The sequence below is a fragment of the Microchirus variegatus genome (assembly GCF_963457635.1).
Source record: "Microchirus variegatus genome assembly, chromosome: 5".
Taxonomy (NCBI): domain Eukaryota; kingdom Metazoa; phylum Chordata; class Actinopteri; order Pleuronectiformes; family Soleidae; genus Microchirus; species Microchirus variegatus.
In genome coordinates this window covers 18,234,955-18,254,018 of record NC_139806.1, presented here as the reverse complement: position 1 = coordinate 18,254,018, position 19,064 = coordinate 18,234,955, and the positions used below count along the sequence as shown (strand labels likewise).

The window sequence follows — 19,064 nt, the reverse complement described above, 5'->3', positions numbered from 1 at the left end:
CTTTGTCATTAACTTTTCTGAGTCTTATTTCAGATGATTTCATGGATATCATGATATTTCATGACCCTGTAATTTGTCATTTTGTCTTTTTATGTGCCCTCTTGTAAAATGTTTTTTTTTGTCTCAATGGGGCTTTCCTATATATAAAAAAAAGGCTTAAATAATGTCTATAACCATTATTATTATTATTATTATTATTATTATTATTATAGCATTTTATATAAATACGTATAAATTACATTTAGTTGGGAGCAGAGGTCTACTTTATTCTAATCTGGGTTATTAACACGTAGCTATCTTGTTAAAAAATAAACCTTTACCTTTACACATTATTTAGTGGATAAAAGTTTATATATTATAATGCGTGTTATGCATTATGTAACCAAAACAAAAGAAAAAACATCTCTAACTAACATTCTTCGTCAGTCTCACAATGAGTGGGGGTAGTGCAGGGTAATAGCAGAGGGTTTTCTCTGCAAAGAAAAAAAAAACTCCCTCGTGTATATCCCTTGCTTTAGTTTCACTCCACATACTTTTGATCAGAAAATAATCTATGAACTGTTTCAGATTACATTATGACCTATTACGTTATTTGCATTAACATGCAGATGATGGAGTGTACCAAGTAAAGTGGTTGGGGGAGTGATGCACTCTTGGTTGAATCTGGAAACATTTCACAAAGCACCCTCTGGCACTGTGCTGCCACAGTTTGAAAAAACCATTACACTATTGTGTCTTGTTAGAGCCATAAACAGAATAGTATTTCATGCTACACGGTGCACTCGTGTTAACACAGATTTCTCCGACATCCTCCGGTTGGCACGGAACATTAGTTGTGGCACAACTAATGTGAACATCTGCACGCTCATACTGTTGCAATCGAGTGTGCAGGTATATGAATAGTGTCTCAAATTACATCTAAACATTATATTGTCAAATGGGTGTCTGCATTTTTTCATAGCTTTGGGATTATTGTGGAGTCATGTAAATCTTGGCAAGTGAAAGAAGCATATCCAGTCAACAGTAATTAAAAAATACAGCCTGACAGAGACGAGATAGTGGTTGTGCAAAGAATTTCTCATCCTGGGTTCAACATTCTTGAGGTCAGAAGGAGACCATCGGAGTGCTCAGCCTTGAGTTGCTCAAGCCAAATACCAAGTGACAGCAAGTTCTTAAGAAATGAATAAGCTCCTTTTTTGGTTAAACGTTTTTTATTATGTTGAAAAAAAAAATATGCCCTGTATTAACCTTTCTGCAATCTCCCTAAATCACATAAAATGGATCACACATATATAGGCGTGTCTGATCTGTGGAAAGTGAAAGGGAGGGTCACACATACCTGGTGGAAAGTATGAAGGTGAGTTGGGTGTGGAACAAACAAACAAAAAAAATCAGTTAAACTAAATAATTAGTGTGATGTGATTTAGTTGTGTGTTAATGCTGCAACACAGAGGATCTTTGTGAGGAAAAGGTACAAAAGATTTAGTTATAAAAACAAACACGTAGTACTTGTAATGCAGGCCGACAGAAAGCCTTCCCTCCCCCCCCAGGAAGTAGTTTGGCTTTGCTGACGGACATATTGTGCCCTCTGGTGTTATAGCCCTGAGCTTTCGCCATTACACACAAACACACAAACACAGTCCATCACACGGGAATGTGAGAACAGAGAGGGGACACGAGGGGAGGGAGGCATGGTCACTGGCCAGAATTCAGCTAATGAACCAACGCCCAAAAACAGGAAATTCCATGTAAGCATTATTATGGCTTTTTTTCCCCCACATTCACGCCTGTACATGTATGCATGGAGAAAATATTGGCACGACTTGTTTGCGCCGAATATTTAATTAATTTTTACTTTTAAATGTCACATGACAGGTCTCATTTGTAATCATGACATTTTCTCGACGAGCCAGTCTTGGAGACTGAACACACCCACATGCAGACACACCCTGCATTTTCCCCCCCAACACCAGGTTAAGGTTGGCTTCCCTTGGCCGGGTTTCTTTCTTTCAGTCAGCTCTTAATACCACTTTACAAACACCAGTCTCTGCAAGACTGAACTTGTGCAACTTTCCAAACGTCTCCTCACTAATTGCAGCTCTCATGCCAAAAAAGACATGGACTGAAGAGTGGGGCGGTGGTGAACCTGTGTAATGAGATAGCAGAGGTTAATAAGAGGCAGGTCATTATGGGGGTCTCTCCAAAGGAGTAGGGTTTGACCTCATGATGTGAAGATGTCACAGTCTGTATGCGTTTATATACGCTGTCACATTGAATTTTCAGTGTCATCACAGTGACAGTGAGGTGTGGCAGATACTACAGGGATATTTTATTACTAATCCTCGTCTGCACCGCAGCCGCCCTCTGATATATTCTGCTTTACGTCTCCTTTTACTCTGTCTCTGCTTCATCCATTCAGAAGAGGCGGCTGTTTGCTCACTCTCCATTCAGCTGGACTTGGAGTAAATATTTAACTTTGTGTTTGCTTTCTTACACTAAAATCCACTGTAGGCCATTGTTTCCTGGTTCCTCTCACTCACACACACACATATATTACATATATATACACGTTGCTCATGGAAAAGTGACATCTGGAGTGAGAGGGACTCACACAAAAATGTGTGGGAATAAAATATGATGACTCAAAAACAATGCAATAACAATACGACGGCGACTTCCGTCCGATGGGGTTATGTTGGTCTGCTGACTCTGGTAGAGACACGGATGATATCATTTCCAGACACTTTCCCTGACATCATTCGCTGAGTAAACAGTGAACAATAAAAAAAAGGCCTGCCTAACATCTGGTTTAGAAATTACACGGACAACTAACATTGTCTCACCTATTAACATGTCCTGATAGCAACCTGTAAACATAAAGTTGGTTCCTCAAACTTTTTCTTCAGAATCTAAATCATTTAAAAGGTCTTTATAGAATATCATCGGCTGTTTCGCAACTTTGTTTTACTACAAATTCCCTTTTTATAACCGCCTTTTTTCTTCGTTATTTGCTTATCTTCAAAAAGATAAACCCCTTTTACAGTGTTTGTCCATTAGTGTGTGTGTGAGTATGGTTGTGTGGTTTTTATATCCCCTATCTGTACAGGTGACATTGACTTCAAAGGAATAAATCACACAGAATTGCACCTGGTTATCTCTTGGACTTTGACATGATATGGTTATACTTTTGTTTTGTGGACGGTTGTATATTTATTAAAAAAAAATATCCTTATTGACGTGGAGTTGTCACTAGTAAAAGTGAAAAGGTCACCGAGAACACTTGTGAATATCTCACGGCAGAGTGTGAACCCTCTGGATTCCTTTTCTACACCTCATGTGCAACCAGACAGTTTATGACACAGAGATAGACAAGAGAACAACACACACACTCACTCACTGCTGACTCAGTGAGGGGCGTATCCCGGACACACCTGCAGTGCATTCAAAAGAAAGTTTGAATGATAACACGCTAAGATAGTGTGACTGCGTCATGCTCGACTGGTTTCTGTTGGAGCCCGGCCATAATACACAGTGGATTCTGCACACACTGAGAAAGGCTTAAGAGTGAACACAGATCAAATAGATTGTTATTTGTCAAACAATAGAGAATAAAAGACTAGAATAATTAATACAAATTCAGGCTTACTTTTTTGTTGTATGTATGATTATGATTATGATTGGAAAGAAAGAAAGAAAGAAAGTTGCAAATGCTGCAAATATAATGAGAACAGCAATGCTCGTACCTCACTCAGCCTGCAGGGGGCATCAGTGTGCAACTAACCACAGCAGGACACTGCAGGTCATTCAGGGCCCTTCTGCCATACTTCATGGGGCCACTCAGGATCTGTCAAACGTGCTTTGCATGCACCGACAACTTGGAGCTGTCCAATAATGCGGAAGTTATACGTTTGATGGAAATGTAAATGAAGTTCATGTAAAAAAAAAAAATGGGCGCTCCAATGCAGTGAATTACAGCTGTCAGCACATTCTGTTCCATAATATTTCATTGGCTTTTAGTGATCATTGTGTAGTGTTTAATGTGCAAGATTCAGCTCCCATTGTGTGTGTGTGTGTGCACATGTGAAGTACTATTACAATGTGGCCAGGAGGGTGAAGCATTGCTAAAGATACATGTGCTGCAGATAAGGTAAGAACATACTATCACACAGCCAGATAAATGAAGGCTATATAAAGCCAGTTGGTGTAAATGAAACAGGACACAGGATTTTGAACTATGCCATCACAACTACTGTTTATATATTTGTACAAATCTTGTCAACATTAAAGGTCCAGTGCGCAACACGTAGGAGGGTTTGATGGCAGACATGAAGTATACTACCTTATAAGTATGATTTCATAGGTGCATAATAAGCCTTTTTTATATAATATCGTGGGCCTTGCCTCACAGAGACCACCATCTTGAGCTTCTTTTGTTTCTGAAAGGACAAACCAGCCAAAGCCAGAGTTCTGACATCTGTCTGAGTGGAGGACTCCTTCCTTCAATCCTCTCACCAATAGATGTCACTGATGCTTTCACACTCGGATATTGAGATAATTACAACCCCATTTTTTTTAATGCTGACCAAGGTTAGAAATTTGAAAGAAAACAACTGATCATTGCAGCTTTAAAGATCAGTGATGAAAAGTTTTGAGGCACCCGGTTGTGAAAAAAAATGGGCTGGCTGAGGTTTTTTTTCCTCCTCCAGGACAACTTGCACCTTGTCCCTTGTGATTCTTCATTCATTCTGCTTTGGTGTTTAGTTGCAACCATGGAAGGCGATGACGCTCACAAAGAAAATGGTCCATTTAAAAAAAAAAAAAAACATGCCCACAAAGTAACAAGTAGAACACCAGACACAGAAGAGACAGAAACCTCTTGATTTATGATTTGCTATACACTATTTGTTTGCTTATGAAGTGAAAAATATGACTTTTTTGTGAATGTGGTAATAAAACACCCAGAGAATAAAGTGATTTGATTAGAAACGCTTCATTTAAAATGAATATTATTAATAACATTTTATGGGATGCAAACCTCAATAAGACTAAACTGATGTGCTGACTTACATTAGTACATTACATTTTTTTAATTCTCTACTGCTTATCCAGACTTTTATTGAATTTTAAAATGAAAATGTATGTTTATATTGAAATGATATAACTTTAATCTCATTGCAGCTGTTTGTCAGGTAATTAGCTATATTGGTGCATGTGTGCTTTTCATTCTCTATGATGAGATGCTGTAAGGACTGTGTCACTGGATTTACTTGTCTAAAAATGTTGTAAATCTTATTGACATATTGAAATCCACATTATCGTATATATTTCATTTTAATTTTATGACATTTATTTTCAACTTACTCTAATAAACCTGCTTCTGAACAGTAGGAATGGTGGTGACCTCATCTAAATGCTGCATTGGTCTGTCTTAGTCACAGTGTAACTGATACACCAGCAAATATAAACTGATCAGCCACATAATTAAAACAACATCACGTAACATGGAAATATAGAGAATGCACTCACTTTGCACTAACCTCTGCCAAAGCCTCTCAGTTTTCCACAGTTTATCCAGATCACCACAGTTCATTTTATATGACTGATTCTATAATAGAATTGTGTCTTGTTTGCTATCATCAGAATCAGAATACTTTATTAATCCCCGGGGGGAAATTGTTTTTGTTCCAGATGCTCTGTGCAAAGTAAGAAGAAATACAGCATGAGGATACAAATGGTTGAAGACACCCCATGAATGCCTATTTGCACTGTACATCTAAACATTTATATTTGAGAAGCCTGCACACTAATCTAATCATTTACTACGTTCTTTCGTCTTCAACATTTGGCACCATGTCACATGTGAAGTAAGAAAGCACAAATTATTTATCAGAATGAGTGGTGTTGCAGTGGGACAGGCAAAGCAGGCAGTTGCCAGCGACACTGACCTAAGAGGGGCCCGTGAGAGCAACTAAAGGCCACAGCAGTGACTTCTGAAAGCTGTGGCTATAATGTACAAGAGACTGCAACAACAACATGGTTTTCCATCCATCCATTATCTACCACTTTATCCTGCACCGGAGGGTCGCGGGGGGTGATGTGCCTATCTCAGCTGACATTGGGCGATAGGTGGGGTACACCCTGAAGAGTTCACCAGTCCATCGCAGGGCCACATATAGAGACAAACAACCATTCACTCACACTCTCACACCTACGGTCAATTTAGAGTGACCAATTCACCTAATCCCCATATCGCATGTTTTTGGACTGTGGGAGGAAGCCGAAGAACCCGGAGAAAACCCACGCACACACTGGGAGAACATGCAAACTCCTTGCAGAAAGGCCCTTGTTCCGAAGTTGTTCCAAACGGGGCTCGAAACCACAACACAGCATGGTTTTAAACCCCCTATAGTCTGCTTCGTAATTTCAGAATGGCAATTTATGAACCATGAAGGGCACTTGTACTTCAGGGAGTCAAAAAAGAAAGCAAGGACAAGATCTAAAAGGCAGTAAATATGAAATCCAGGTAATGTCAAGATATGTGTTTCCCTGCTCCAACACACATGATTCAAATAAACGGGTCGTTATCAGGCTTCAGCAGAGCTTACTGACGAGCTGACCGTTTGAATCAGGTGTGTTTGAGCAGGGAAACACCTAAAACATGCAGGACAGTGGCTCCCCTGGACCAGGAGTGAGAAACCCTGATCCTGATGAAGGTTTGGCACCTGGCCTGAGCATGCAGGAAGCAAGAAACACCCATTCACTTGCTGTGGATTCCCCAGACTTTGTCCTGGTGCTTTCTTACATAAGCTTACTCAGGTATATCACACTAAGTATCTGGCAGGAGGAACCCCATCACAACATCATTGGAAATTTAAGTTCACACAAAACCTTACAGACAATCTCCAGAGTTCAGGGCTCCATTAGTTAATCATAGCGCCACCACCAGGTCACTTTTCAAAATGTGTCATGAACACAACACGTGGAAGAAAAATCTTATAATTGAGTTTGACTTGATTTTGCTATTAAAGGTCCACTGTGGTTAGGGTTCGTTTTCATTTGCATAGTTAGCTTTCACTTTAAAATTAAAAAATACACATGGCGAACACTGAAAAGCAAGGCCGTCTTCTTGAGTACATATATAGGCTTAGGATGCCTGTATTTTGTTGCGATTCAGGGATTAATATATTACAATGTTGCACTTAACCTTAATTCGATTTGTTTTCACACTGCAGTGTAGACTCAACATGCCCTCAATGCTATGTGCTTATACACAGTTTTGTAATTGGTCAGAATTTTGTGGGAAATTTGCCGTTCTCTGGATGTTGACATACCAGTGTTCAGTACAGAACATTTCCGATTGGAGTGAGCAACTAGGCTACGGCGAGAAAACAATGGCACATATCTGATGATGATAAGAAACTGCACATCCAGACAGCTCCAAAAAGAAGACGTGCTCTTCTGGACAGTTTGTATTTCAAAGACGCATCAGGTCAGCAGCTTGGTTGTATAGTACATTTATAAGCCTGGACTCTTTTCAACACGTAGCCCAAACTCTGTTTACCAAAGTTGTTTCAGGCCGTAGTGGTTCCCTCTGTAAATGCAGCCGAGTCGTAAATTGTGTGCACACTGCAAACGAAGCGTTTCCAATGGAGGGATTGCAACCGAGTTGGGACCACCCTCTCTAGGCGGTGTCGGCCCAGTCGATTTGTGCCGGAGCGGCGTGCGATTGCTGTGTTCACACAAGCACATTAGAACCGATCCAGGTGAGAAACGCACTCCAGTTTCGGAACAACAAGCTAGCTGTGAAAGTACCCTTATTTTAATGCTACAACTAGAAAAGCACTCGGAGAGTGCAGACCTCCACCAAGGCAGACAGCGAGTGTTGTAACCGTGATAGTGTATACGGATCACGCACAAAATGTAATTACTTGTTCCTGGTCCCATTGCAGACATTTCCTGAAAATTCATCCAATCATCATCCAAATCTGTCCGTGACTTTCGAGTCAGACAGATTCAAACCAAATGTGTTGTTGTAGCTCTATCATACACACATGCTAACATAGTATTACAAAATATTACACACTGAATCTTTAATAATAATAACTGTAATGATCAGATTTAATTTAGAAAACCATGGGAAAATCACAAAATGGGGAGAGGACGTGCATTTAAAGTCATTTTTACAAAACCATGGAATATAGGAGGTCACCGGATGTACATTTTTAGGGATAATCTCTCCCAATGTGTGATGGTTTGGGCTCAAGCATCGCCATCTATAACCAGACACAGCTCATCCCTATATAACCAAATTCCTTCAAATAATTCATTAAGGGCCGTCAAAATCAAGTTAATATCAGAAATATAAAAATGCTTATAACAAAGGTTAAGTGCTGTTTGAGTGTATTATCAAGTGTAGTTTTAGCATTTTTTAATTATTTTTTATTGTACTGATTATGTTTTATATTTATCATTTGACAACTGTTATTGTGTGTAATGTTAGTATAGCATGTAGTTGTTATGTATATATATTTAGTGTAGTTTTAATGTGCTTGATCATGCATATGTTATTATTCGCTTCATGTAAAAGCTCAACTAGGGACAAGAGTTGCAAACAGCTATAGACTCTATGTACAGCACATCAGTTGCATTATTTGTATTGGAACTATGTTAACTGTATTGTCCCTATTTAAAGAAAATTCTATTCTATTCTATTCTAATAATAATAATAACAAATAAATAAATAAACAAATCTTTATTTTGATGAAGTATTTCCCAAAGCTTTTATATGGGGATCTACTTTTAAAGATAGTACATTTACAAGAGATGATTAACAACGTCATATTATGCATGTGTTATTGACAACACATAACTAGTATGTAAAAAGCATAAACTCGTGAATATAAGAATGAACATAGTTTTCCGGTTGCGAAACAAATTTCCCATTGCGACGTTTTGAAATTTGTGATTTGACTGGCACCACGTCAGTTTATTTTGCATAATTATTGTGAGCGTGTATTACTGATTATATTCAATATAATTCACCTGTTATGCAGTGTGGTGTCACAATTCACTCACACTCTACAAAGAAAATAGGTTTCTGTTTAATTTCTACATTTTTTTTTTTCACCAAATCAAGACAATTTGGTTAGAAACGGTTTGCCCAGGGTACACATATAAACTGAAACCGCCCCTGCTTGCGACCCCCTCAGTACTGTAGGTACCGGAATGACTGTGCTAAATTATTTTAAATAAATATCCATTCTCAAAACTACACTGTGCCTTTTTTTACGCCCTGAAAATGCTTTGAAATATGAGGCAACGCGCCTGTGAGGATGATAACCAGGTGGCCATGTTGTGAGTTTAGAGTCGACATTATTGCCTTTGTGGGCAGGTGTGTTACCTGTGGCTCCTTCAGGAAGGAAGCAGCTCTCCTGCCGCTGCCACAGCTGACCGACGCGCACGATGATGAAACACACGACGGAGCAGAGATCGTGAAGTAGTCTATCCGCCTCGCACGGATTCACTTCATTTTTGTTTATTTCTTCCTTTGTTTTGTTTTTGTTTACGAGCATTCGGGCTGCCGTCACTTTGTTCCAGGTGGCGGACGCGCGGAAGTGCCCCCCCCCCCCCCCTGACAATAAAAAAAAGAGGTGCGTCTTGTTTCCACTCCAGTGGACTGACTGCGCACGGCGTTCACCGCCGCCGGGGCTGAGGGGCGCTGACGCATTGTGGAGTCGACAGGGGGGGAGTCGCACTGCAAAGCCCGGCTTCGCAACACAACGGAGGCATCTCTCGGCGGAAGCGCGATGGCCGTGGTGCAGCTCGACACGGAGGACCATCAACCGGAGAACGGCTTCGTGTCCCCCGACACCACGTCGCCGGGGCTGCTGACACGCATCGACGGCTCCGTGCTGCCGTTTCTCGGGGGGTTTGGGAAGTACCAGAAACAGCTGATCGTGCTGACATGGATCCCGGCGTTATTCATCGGATTCAGCCAGTTCTCTGACAATTTCCTCCTCGCCCAGCCGAACAGCACATGCGTCCAGGCTTTGGCCAATAATGCGACTCATAATCGGACCGCGGGGTTCTCCTCGCTGCTGGCGGACACCTCGCGGAACAGCAGCGGCGCGCGGGCAGCTCACGTTTATGCCAACGGGAGTCACGGTGGCTACAATGACAGCAGCAGCAGTGGGAGCATGCAGTGTAACTGCAGCGAGTGGACATTCGAGCTGCACACGGGACTGGTGCAGAACGTGGTTACCAAGGTAAGGATGAGCGTGGTGAGGATGGGCATCCTTTTCTCATCCTCTGTGACACAATATCTTGATTCACTTAAGTGAAACAGTGCAATTGTGGCCCCTTATCAACAACACTTCACGCCTTTTTAAAGGGACACTTTTCAGGCAGCATCACACTCTAGGGTCAGTGTGTAAACAAGGGTTACTGCTGTTCTCATTTTTTATTCAATCAATGAATCATTGGCTTCAATAAATACTCGTATCATATTCACATTATTTAGGAGAAAATGCTGTCACATATGTGTTATGTCATGAAATGTCAAGAAAATGGTGAAAAACTTAGTTCAAACCAAAGATATTAATTTTACTGCCAGGGGAGCAAAGTAACCACAGCATATTCACATTTCAGAAGCCAACAAAGAAATGTTACCACATAAAGCACTCCCACTGATGAATCTATTGTCAAAGTAGCTGGCAAGTCATTTAGTAGTAAGCAAATATATTGAGTTAACTGTTCCAGGAACCAGAGAATATGAGTATTTAAAAGGCTGGAATCACATCATTTCATTATAAAAGAATCACCCATATCTATTAATCCATCATCAAAGCAGTTGATGAGTAATTTAACAGTTGATTATTCATCGATCGATTGAAAATGTTGACCAATGTCTTGTTTTGTCCACAAACTAAATATATTCAGTTTTTCTTGTCTGATAAGCAAATAAACCAGAAAAAAAATCACACTCAATAGGCTGAAAACACAATTATTCCCTAAAATTAACACTCAAAGAGTAATCAATCATCCCAATTGTTGGCGATTGATTTAGCAGCCTGTTATTCATTGATTAGTTGTTGCAGCTCTAATACGAGCTGTGCTTAAATTGGTTCTCCTGACAGCTTCTAGAAAGTAGCAATGGTTGGGCCTCCACTGTTGCATCCGCTGCATGTATTTCCAGCTCTGAGTCACTTCATCACTGAGCCAAGACTTGGCTCACATTGGACCGACATAAATCTATCAGGAATGTAAATGTGAGATTCCACTTCGTCCATTCCAGCTCTCGCAAGAGCCGACACAAAGTGTGACCTATAGCTGCGAGAAGTGCAACACGCATTGGCACTTAAGGCAAACCTGCTGACTGGCCTGGTGGAATTTGCCTGTTGTCGGAACGCACATAACAGACATGGTGCCTTTTTTTTGGATTTGGAGCAAAGGTCATTAGTGCACGCTGAAGAACAACACAACCTCATCCCTGGACAAACATCACCTGCCATATCAGTGCCATAACCAAACACCAGTGACACTCAGAGGAGATGCCTTTACCTCCGATGGCACAGCGTTCCAAAATAGCGTTTTGTGTCGTCCTCAAAGGCTCCATAGTTGGTGTTCCTGTTGGAGGAAGAAGGCTCGCAATGATGGTGCAGGTTTACATCAAGATTTGAAGTCCAGTCTTGGTTTTGTTAGAAAAACGTGACCCTGATAAACAAAATACTCCTGAGGTGATCACATCTTCATAGACCTAGAGGAACATGGTCATTGTTCAGTTTTGATAAAAATCTCGACACACACACATAGTGTACACAGTGACCTCAGCCACAGTCAACACTTTTTGCAGCATCTTTTAAGGGTTTGGACTTCACGCCATTTTTAAAAGGCTTATCAGGGAGAGTGTGACGTGAAGTCGGAGATTTGTAGTTTCTCTGTGCCACGGGCTGAGGTCGGTGGACCCCTGAGCTTACGTCCACTGTGATGCCAACAGCTCATAATTTTTTTTAATCATAGTTAATGGACTCATTTAAAAGAAGCAAATAAAATACAGCTGTTGCTTTTCAATTTAACTATGAGCCCCGGGAACAGTTTTTAGTCAGGATTTCATTGAGTGTCCGTAGGGTAATTTGCTAGGTGGGGTTGCACGAGCAACATTTTATTCCAAATATTCAAAACTCGCAGCTGAAAGTGAAGTCATGCTCTTGGGAAAATCAATCAAGTGGGCGTTTATTATTACAAACGATCTAAAAAATGTCTCTTCTTTGTGATAAAACAATGAAATGAGGCGTCTTTTATAATGACTTCAGCTCTAAAACGCTTCTCTCCTTGCCGGCGTCCTAAACCTGTAGATACAAACTTCTCTGTTGCCTTTGCACACATAATGAGAATGTCATGTTGACACTACCAGCATAGCAGATCAGTGACGGGGTAGAAGTGTGTTGCAGTGCTCGTCTTCCCTGACCGTTGCAGGCCACATTCTGACAAGGTCACTATCGGTGAGGGATTGAGTCGGGTGACATGCAGACGCGTCTCCAAATGGAGCCAAAAGTGAAACAGAACTGACCCTGACCTCACAATTGTCCCTCTTGGCAACCTGTCACCTCGCTCTCCTTATTTTCCCAGCACAACACAGACACCAGGATGACACTTGCAGCAGGAAGTGATGACATGGCATTTCATCCTGTGTTTGGACCGCATCGGCATAACGCCACATGACTGGGCTCAGCGATCTGTGACACTCAATCCCTAAAAAGCAGAGGCGAAGGCCAGACACTGGTGAAATGTGTTCGCGTCTGTCGAAATGTGTCAGCAAATACTTATACCGCATACTACTCAGTTTTACCCCCCCCCCCCCCCCCCCGCCCGCTGATATCAAATGTGGTTGACATGTAAATAAATGTAGGTGTTGGCCACTTAGGTTTTACCGAATCGGCAGCACAGGAATGCTTTCGTGCTCAGTCACAGAGACGACGGACTTGATGGAGGCAGCAGAGGTTGAGGTGGTGGTGAAGAATCCAAAGTGGTGAATGTGGAGACTCAGCCTAATTGAGTCAAAGCTCTCCTCAGGGTCCATCTTAATTGGACTGAGCCTGAGAAATGAGAAAGTATCATTACTCAGAGACGGATAGTCTCTCTGCAACTTAACCCTGAGCTCCCATTCAGATGTGGAGCAGCTGTACATGCTCTCTAAAACAGTGGACCGAGAGTGTCTTCACAGCAAAGATTAACCTCTCTATTGATCCCCTTTTGTAAGTTGGCTTCTTCGTGTATTAATCAGCGGCACGTGGCATTTAGGAACTGATAATGATTTTTGTGTCTAAAACTGAATTTAGGACTTCACCTTTTAGTAATACTCCACTGCTGGACTCAGACCAAACTACATCACCGTCATGCATTTTGGATGCAAACGATCTGGAACATGGTTGTTTTTGCTTAGTCTCCACTCAATAACTCCTGATAATTCCAGGTAAAATGACGATGATGAATGTGAGATCAGCAACAATCTTGGGGATTTTCGAATTATATCATCATGATAGTAGGGAAAATGTTTAAATCTCAACTCAATAATCACTTATGCAGACCAGCCTACTGCACACGACCATCACCTCAGCCATCTGTAAAGTGACCTTGAGTGTTTGAAAGGTCACTTACGAATACAGTTGTATTATTATTATTTCTGAAATAGAGAGAGTATAATGAGAATAATATCTATATTTTGTCAATATGCATACATACATACATACAGGAAATAAACACCCTTAACACACTTAAATCCATACAATTTGTGTATACACGTCATAATATGTATGATTCATCTTAATCGCAGTTCAAATCTCGCTCTCCCCTCTTTAGGTTCTCATCTTTACATTTGAGTATATTATATTATTAATATAGATATAATATAGCAGATTAATTCGCCATCGCAATACGTGTCCGAAAAAATTCTATTGGATGCTAATGGATCACGACTGCTCAGTGTCATTTACTGTGCGTACTGCAGCTGAAGCTATCGGAAAAACGCACCAGCGAAATCAAACAATTCCCATGATCCCATGCTGCTACCATAGGTCTTTTGTTATGGTTTTCATTAAGAGAACCCTAGCGGCAGAAATGACATACTGTGCGTTTAAATTATTGATTTAACGTATAAAGTGTTGTTGATTCATTTCATGTTTGTCGTTGAGCTGAAAGTCAGAGTCAACAGATGAACATCCACCAACTATTTACATAATGATTTATTCATTTGTTTTATGCACGCATATGTACACAACATTTTTGCAAATTGTTTAATTATTTTTTTTAACAAAATAACGTATACTTCTGCAGCAAAATACTTGGTAGTAACATGTAACAAAACATTTATTGCCCAGGTCGACACCAAACGTTGTGTCAACCTGGTTTTAAGTGGTGTGACGCAGTGGTTTTATGGTGCTATAAGGATATGATCCCAGTGTGTTGACCCTACAACAGTTGTTATTTCATGGAAATGATGGTGACGCTAGGAGGGAAAAACCAGGTTCTTCTCCTCAACCACATTTATAACCAGGAAATCACCGTAATTTCCTAATTTCAGCCCAAAGGCGGTTAAAACACCATCATGTTCATATAGCTGTAGAAACGTAAATGAGTAACGCCATTTTTGTCTCAGAGACATGAGCTCGAGTGTATCTGTGGTTTGCAGAACTACTCGTAGATCGTAGCAGCTGGGTTCGAGCACTGTATGGATATGATATGCGCGGTATGTTGAAAAGGACATCAGTTGGTACACCCAGACCCAGTGTCGGTATCTGGTGGTTACACACCCATAGATGTGAAAGATGATACTGTAGCTGAACACCGTGCAGGCCTCATCTCGGCTCCGTCCCTTCTTGCTGTTTACCCAGCTGGCCCGGCTCCTTCCACAGACTCCAGATCAGTGTGGGACACTTTGAAACAGTCTCAGCTGTTGAAAGGCGATGACCCCACTGCAGATACCCAGTCAGCACACAATGACAGCCACTCGCAGCGTCAGCTGGGAGGAAAAGACGCTTGTGCAACTGAAAGATAAAACTCAGTGGAGGCTCCTTGTGTGTTCTGTGTGTGACCAGAGTGTGTGCGGCACATCTGATAACTGCTGTTTTGTAACAGGGAGGAGCGGGCCTTATGGGGCGCCTGACCCTTGGCCTTGGTTTGAATTTGTTTTTTTGGATCGTGTGATGGAATTCATTGTCTCTCACAGGAGAGTCGGTGGGTTGTCTCTTTGGTGACCGAGATGTGCAGTCGTGTTCCGCAACTGTCAACAAATGCAATGCGATGAAATGATAGATTGACAGGAAAAGGGTTTGTTGTTGTTTCACTGTCACTGATGGAAAATTTAACTTAACAATCACGCTATTGTTGCTCCTCTGATGCGTTGTGTTGTGCTTGAATGCCACAGCAATGAGTAATTTGTCAAATTTACATAATACAAAATATGCTTCCAGAGAAAATGTCGCTTCAGGCGATGTCTTCATTTCCTTGACTTCTGTTCTAGGAAGTCAGAATGTACACTATCGATTTCTATTCCTTTTTTTTTTTTTTTTTTTCACAACCACCACATTATAGGATTGCATCCCTTGAGTGAGGCAGTGTTGCTCAAACTTGCACTTGGAAGCAGAAAGAGTCAGATAACCACAGTGATGGTCTGTTGCTAGGCAGTAACTATGCAGCAGTGTCTCCATGTTTTTTCCTACCCTCTCCTCACAACTGCTTTTAAACATTTCCCTCTCCAATAGCTTCCCGCAATCCCATATTTCCCCCTCGTCGTTGCATTACTCTCTAGCTCTCTGTATGTTCTCTTTCCACATTGTATAATCTCCATTCCTGCCTCCTCCTGGGCTTTCCTTTGTCTCCCTCCCCTTCCTCCCCCTCCTTTTGAACCCCCCCACCCACCGCTCTCTAGTTCATCGAGTGCAGAAATGTGCAGCTGCAGTTGAGAGTGTCTCCATCTGAGCTAATGAGACTAGCCCGTACAGGCTGATTGGTGGCCGGTCATTTGAGCGAGGTCGACAGACACCCCGGGGACTTTAAGTGATTTCCTCATGGTCCTTCGTTGTTCTGTATTTTCTGCTTAATAGATTTATATGTGTCGAGCTGAACTCCATCTCACACTGACTTCTATTCATTTCTCCCAAATGAGCAAGACGATAGCAAGGGAGCAACTGGCAGAAATTACAACCTGCATTTGACTCACGCTTAGGCTGAAGCACACTTTGCTGAGGTTTCTTTGTTCTGCTATAACTGAATTTGTTTTTATTTTTTTTTTTTAAAAACACTCATGGTAATAGTAGAGTAGATTCTCGCTAATGATGGCTCATGAGTTTCGGTCTGAGTGTTAGCCTGGAGAGAGACCCGGTAAATAATGCATACATGTTGTGGAAATGAGGAACACGAATGGTACACTGATAACCTTTCATTCTCTTGCTCCCTCGCTCACACATTTTCAGCAGCACCCAGCCCTTGTGAGACATTGCTGCTTGGTCTGTGCCATGTGACTTGAGAATGCTGATACAGTACGTTGGTATTGGTCAGCTGTCTGCACTCGAAACTGCAGCTGCCTTTTCTGTATAGTCACCAAAATATCATCCATGTGTGTAGTACTGGAACCTGTGTAACTGCAGACTCAGAGTTTCATTTCCATTTGTCATGGCCCTGGAGGAGGGAAGCTATATTTTTTTTTTTTTTTTTTTTTTTTAGCACATTTAGTTTTGCTGTGATTGTGCAATACAAACTTGTTTGCTTCCCTTTGTCTTTTTCTCTGCTGACATCAATACTGAAACCATGAATGAGTGGCATGCCTGGATCATGTGATGGCTCTGGGTAATCCTGGAGCGTTCCATTTTTGGACAAGTCACTAAAGTGGAGGTTACAGGCGGTTAGAGAAGTGTAGGAACAAAGTAGACTGATGCTGCTGTATTAAATATATATGAGTCTACTTGACATAGTGAAAAGATGTGGTGAGGCCGGTGTTGAACCGCCTCCCTAATGCACCTGCTATGACCACCAAACCAAAACTTGCTCTGTCTTGTTGGGAGGCACGAGTAGGGCTGAAGAATTAATCTGAATTTTAATTTTAAGAAGGTTAATAAGATGTTCTGGGTGCTGGGGTCATGTCATCATCTCAGAAGTAACTACTGTGTTTGTTTCTCAAGGTGTCCAGTTATTCTCATGTTCCGCTCTCCTTCGGCCTCAAAATAATCCATCCGTTTGTTGTTCATAAACTCTGGAGAAATTTTGCGACGATGAAGTCAGCTAACTTTTATGCTAACGCATTTAACATAAAGTCCGCTATCTTAAATGCTAAAGCCAAAGCCTCTATTTTTGAAAAAAAAAATACAATAAAAATGATTAACAAATAACAAATATGTGTTTACTTGGTTTGCCCTAGGCCAACTTGTTGCTACTTTTGCCGTGGTGGGCCACATTTATGTCGCAAATCATATCGCAATCACAATTTTTTGTCAAAATAATCGCAAATATATATATATATATATATATATATAATCTTTCAGCCCTACTATAGAGTAATTCTATTTTCGAATTACAATGTGATTGCCACATTGAAATACAGTCAATATTGAGCTGAAGCTTTACCTAGTCCCGCAACATCAACAGCAGTGCTTGGATTCTTTCGTAATCATGTCAAAGTTGTTTCTCGATCTCAAAGAGTTCTCACACAAACCCACCGGTCTTTACATTTGCCGCTTCTTGCCTTTGTGCAAGTGCGAGTTTACGAGGTCTGTTTGTCACAACTTGTCTCTCCTGTAGGGGGAAAAAAACATTGAGGCGTTCTCAATTCAAGCAGAGTGTTTTACTCACTGTATTTCTGAGAGTTTCAGTCAGCAAAGACACTTGGCTTAACATCTCAGTGTATTGTCGAGGATGAAAGAATAAATAATGAAATAGACCTTTCAGATCTGATTTCAGGAAATGAATGGGATTAATGGAGATATTTGATTATTGGTGCGGTTTTGCAGAGCATTTGTTGTGGCATCATAAGTTATGAGTTATCTCTAAACCTGAGTACATTAAGTAGTGCTTACATTTAATAGAATCAACTATTTTCTGATATTTATTTGAATAAGGGGTTATTTATTGTGGAAGGCCATTATAGATCAAACAATGATTGAAAGAGACAAAAATGACTGTTTACAATCATTATATTATAATGAATTTCATACTGTATGGTCATTTCCATTTTCTTTACCCAGCCAAGTTGCTTGTAACTCATGTCTGTGTTTCTTCATGTCTGCAGTGGAGTCTGGTGTGTGACTCTGCGTGGAAAGTCCATATTGCAAAGTTCTCTCTGTTGGTCGGATCAATATTCGGGTACCTGGTGTTTGGAATCCTCGCAGACTGGTAAGATCTTCAACTCAGTCACACTCATTTTTAATGGCAAATATGTCAAAGAAAAGTGCTCATAATCATTTATATACCTTTTTTTTTTTTCTTAACCATACTCCTTAGGTTTGGCCGCCACCCAGTGCTGATCATATCAGTGCTGTTCATGCTGGTGTTTGGTCTGAGTGTGGCCTTCTCTGTCAACCTCCCCATGTTCAGCACTCTGCGGTTCTTTGAGGGCTTCTGCCTCGCAGGGATCACCCTGTCTCTCTACGTCCTCAGTAAGTCTGTAGCTCTCGACTTGATACTGATAACTCATGATTCCAAAGCTGCAGTGTGTAACTTCAAGCCATTTTTTGTTGTTGTTGACTTAATCATTCTGCCTCTGTTTGGGCTCTGTAAACAAATATGCCATAACGGCAGTACTACAACCTGAGGGAGCTTCTGTGTGTATACAGTAGCAGGGCAGGGACGAGTGGGAACAAGAAGTGTTTATCTAACATGTTTACAGCTCTTTCATATTTCTAATAATGTAACACTTTTACCATTGCCTTTGTCTCTCGTGACATAAAAGGAGTCACTTCCTGTGTGCCTTGTGGGAATGTTGCCAGGCAACATGAGCTTTAAACACTACTATACTGAGAATTACACAGAGTTGTGTGAAATGTGTGAACTCATGTGACCGTGATTTCAATGCAACA

At 41.0% G+C, this 19,064-nt stretch overlaps 1 protein-coding gene across 1 annotated transcript in view; it reads left to right on the top strand.

Moving 5' to 3' along the window:
* Positions 1–9,806: 9,806 nt before the first annotated feature.
* Positions 9,807–19,064, top strand: part of LOC310927293 (solute carrier family 22 member 23-like) — a gene marked incomplete at its 5' end in the record, with an annotated part of 40,289 nt that continues 31,031 nt past the window's right edge. Inside the window, 3 exons of the mRNA XM_083889587.1 lie at positions 9,807–10,265; positions 18,278–18,381; positions 18,490–18,644. Of these exons, the coding sequence (XP_083745713.1) occupies positions 9,807–10,265; positions 18,278–18,381; positions 18,490–18,644 (718 nt within the window). The remainder of the gene's footprint in view (positions 10,266–18,277; positions 18,382–18,489; positions 18,645–19,064) is intronic.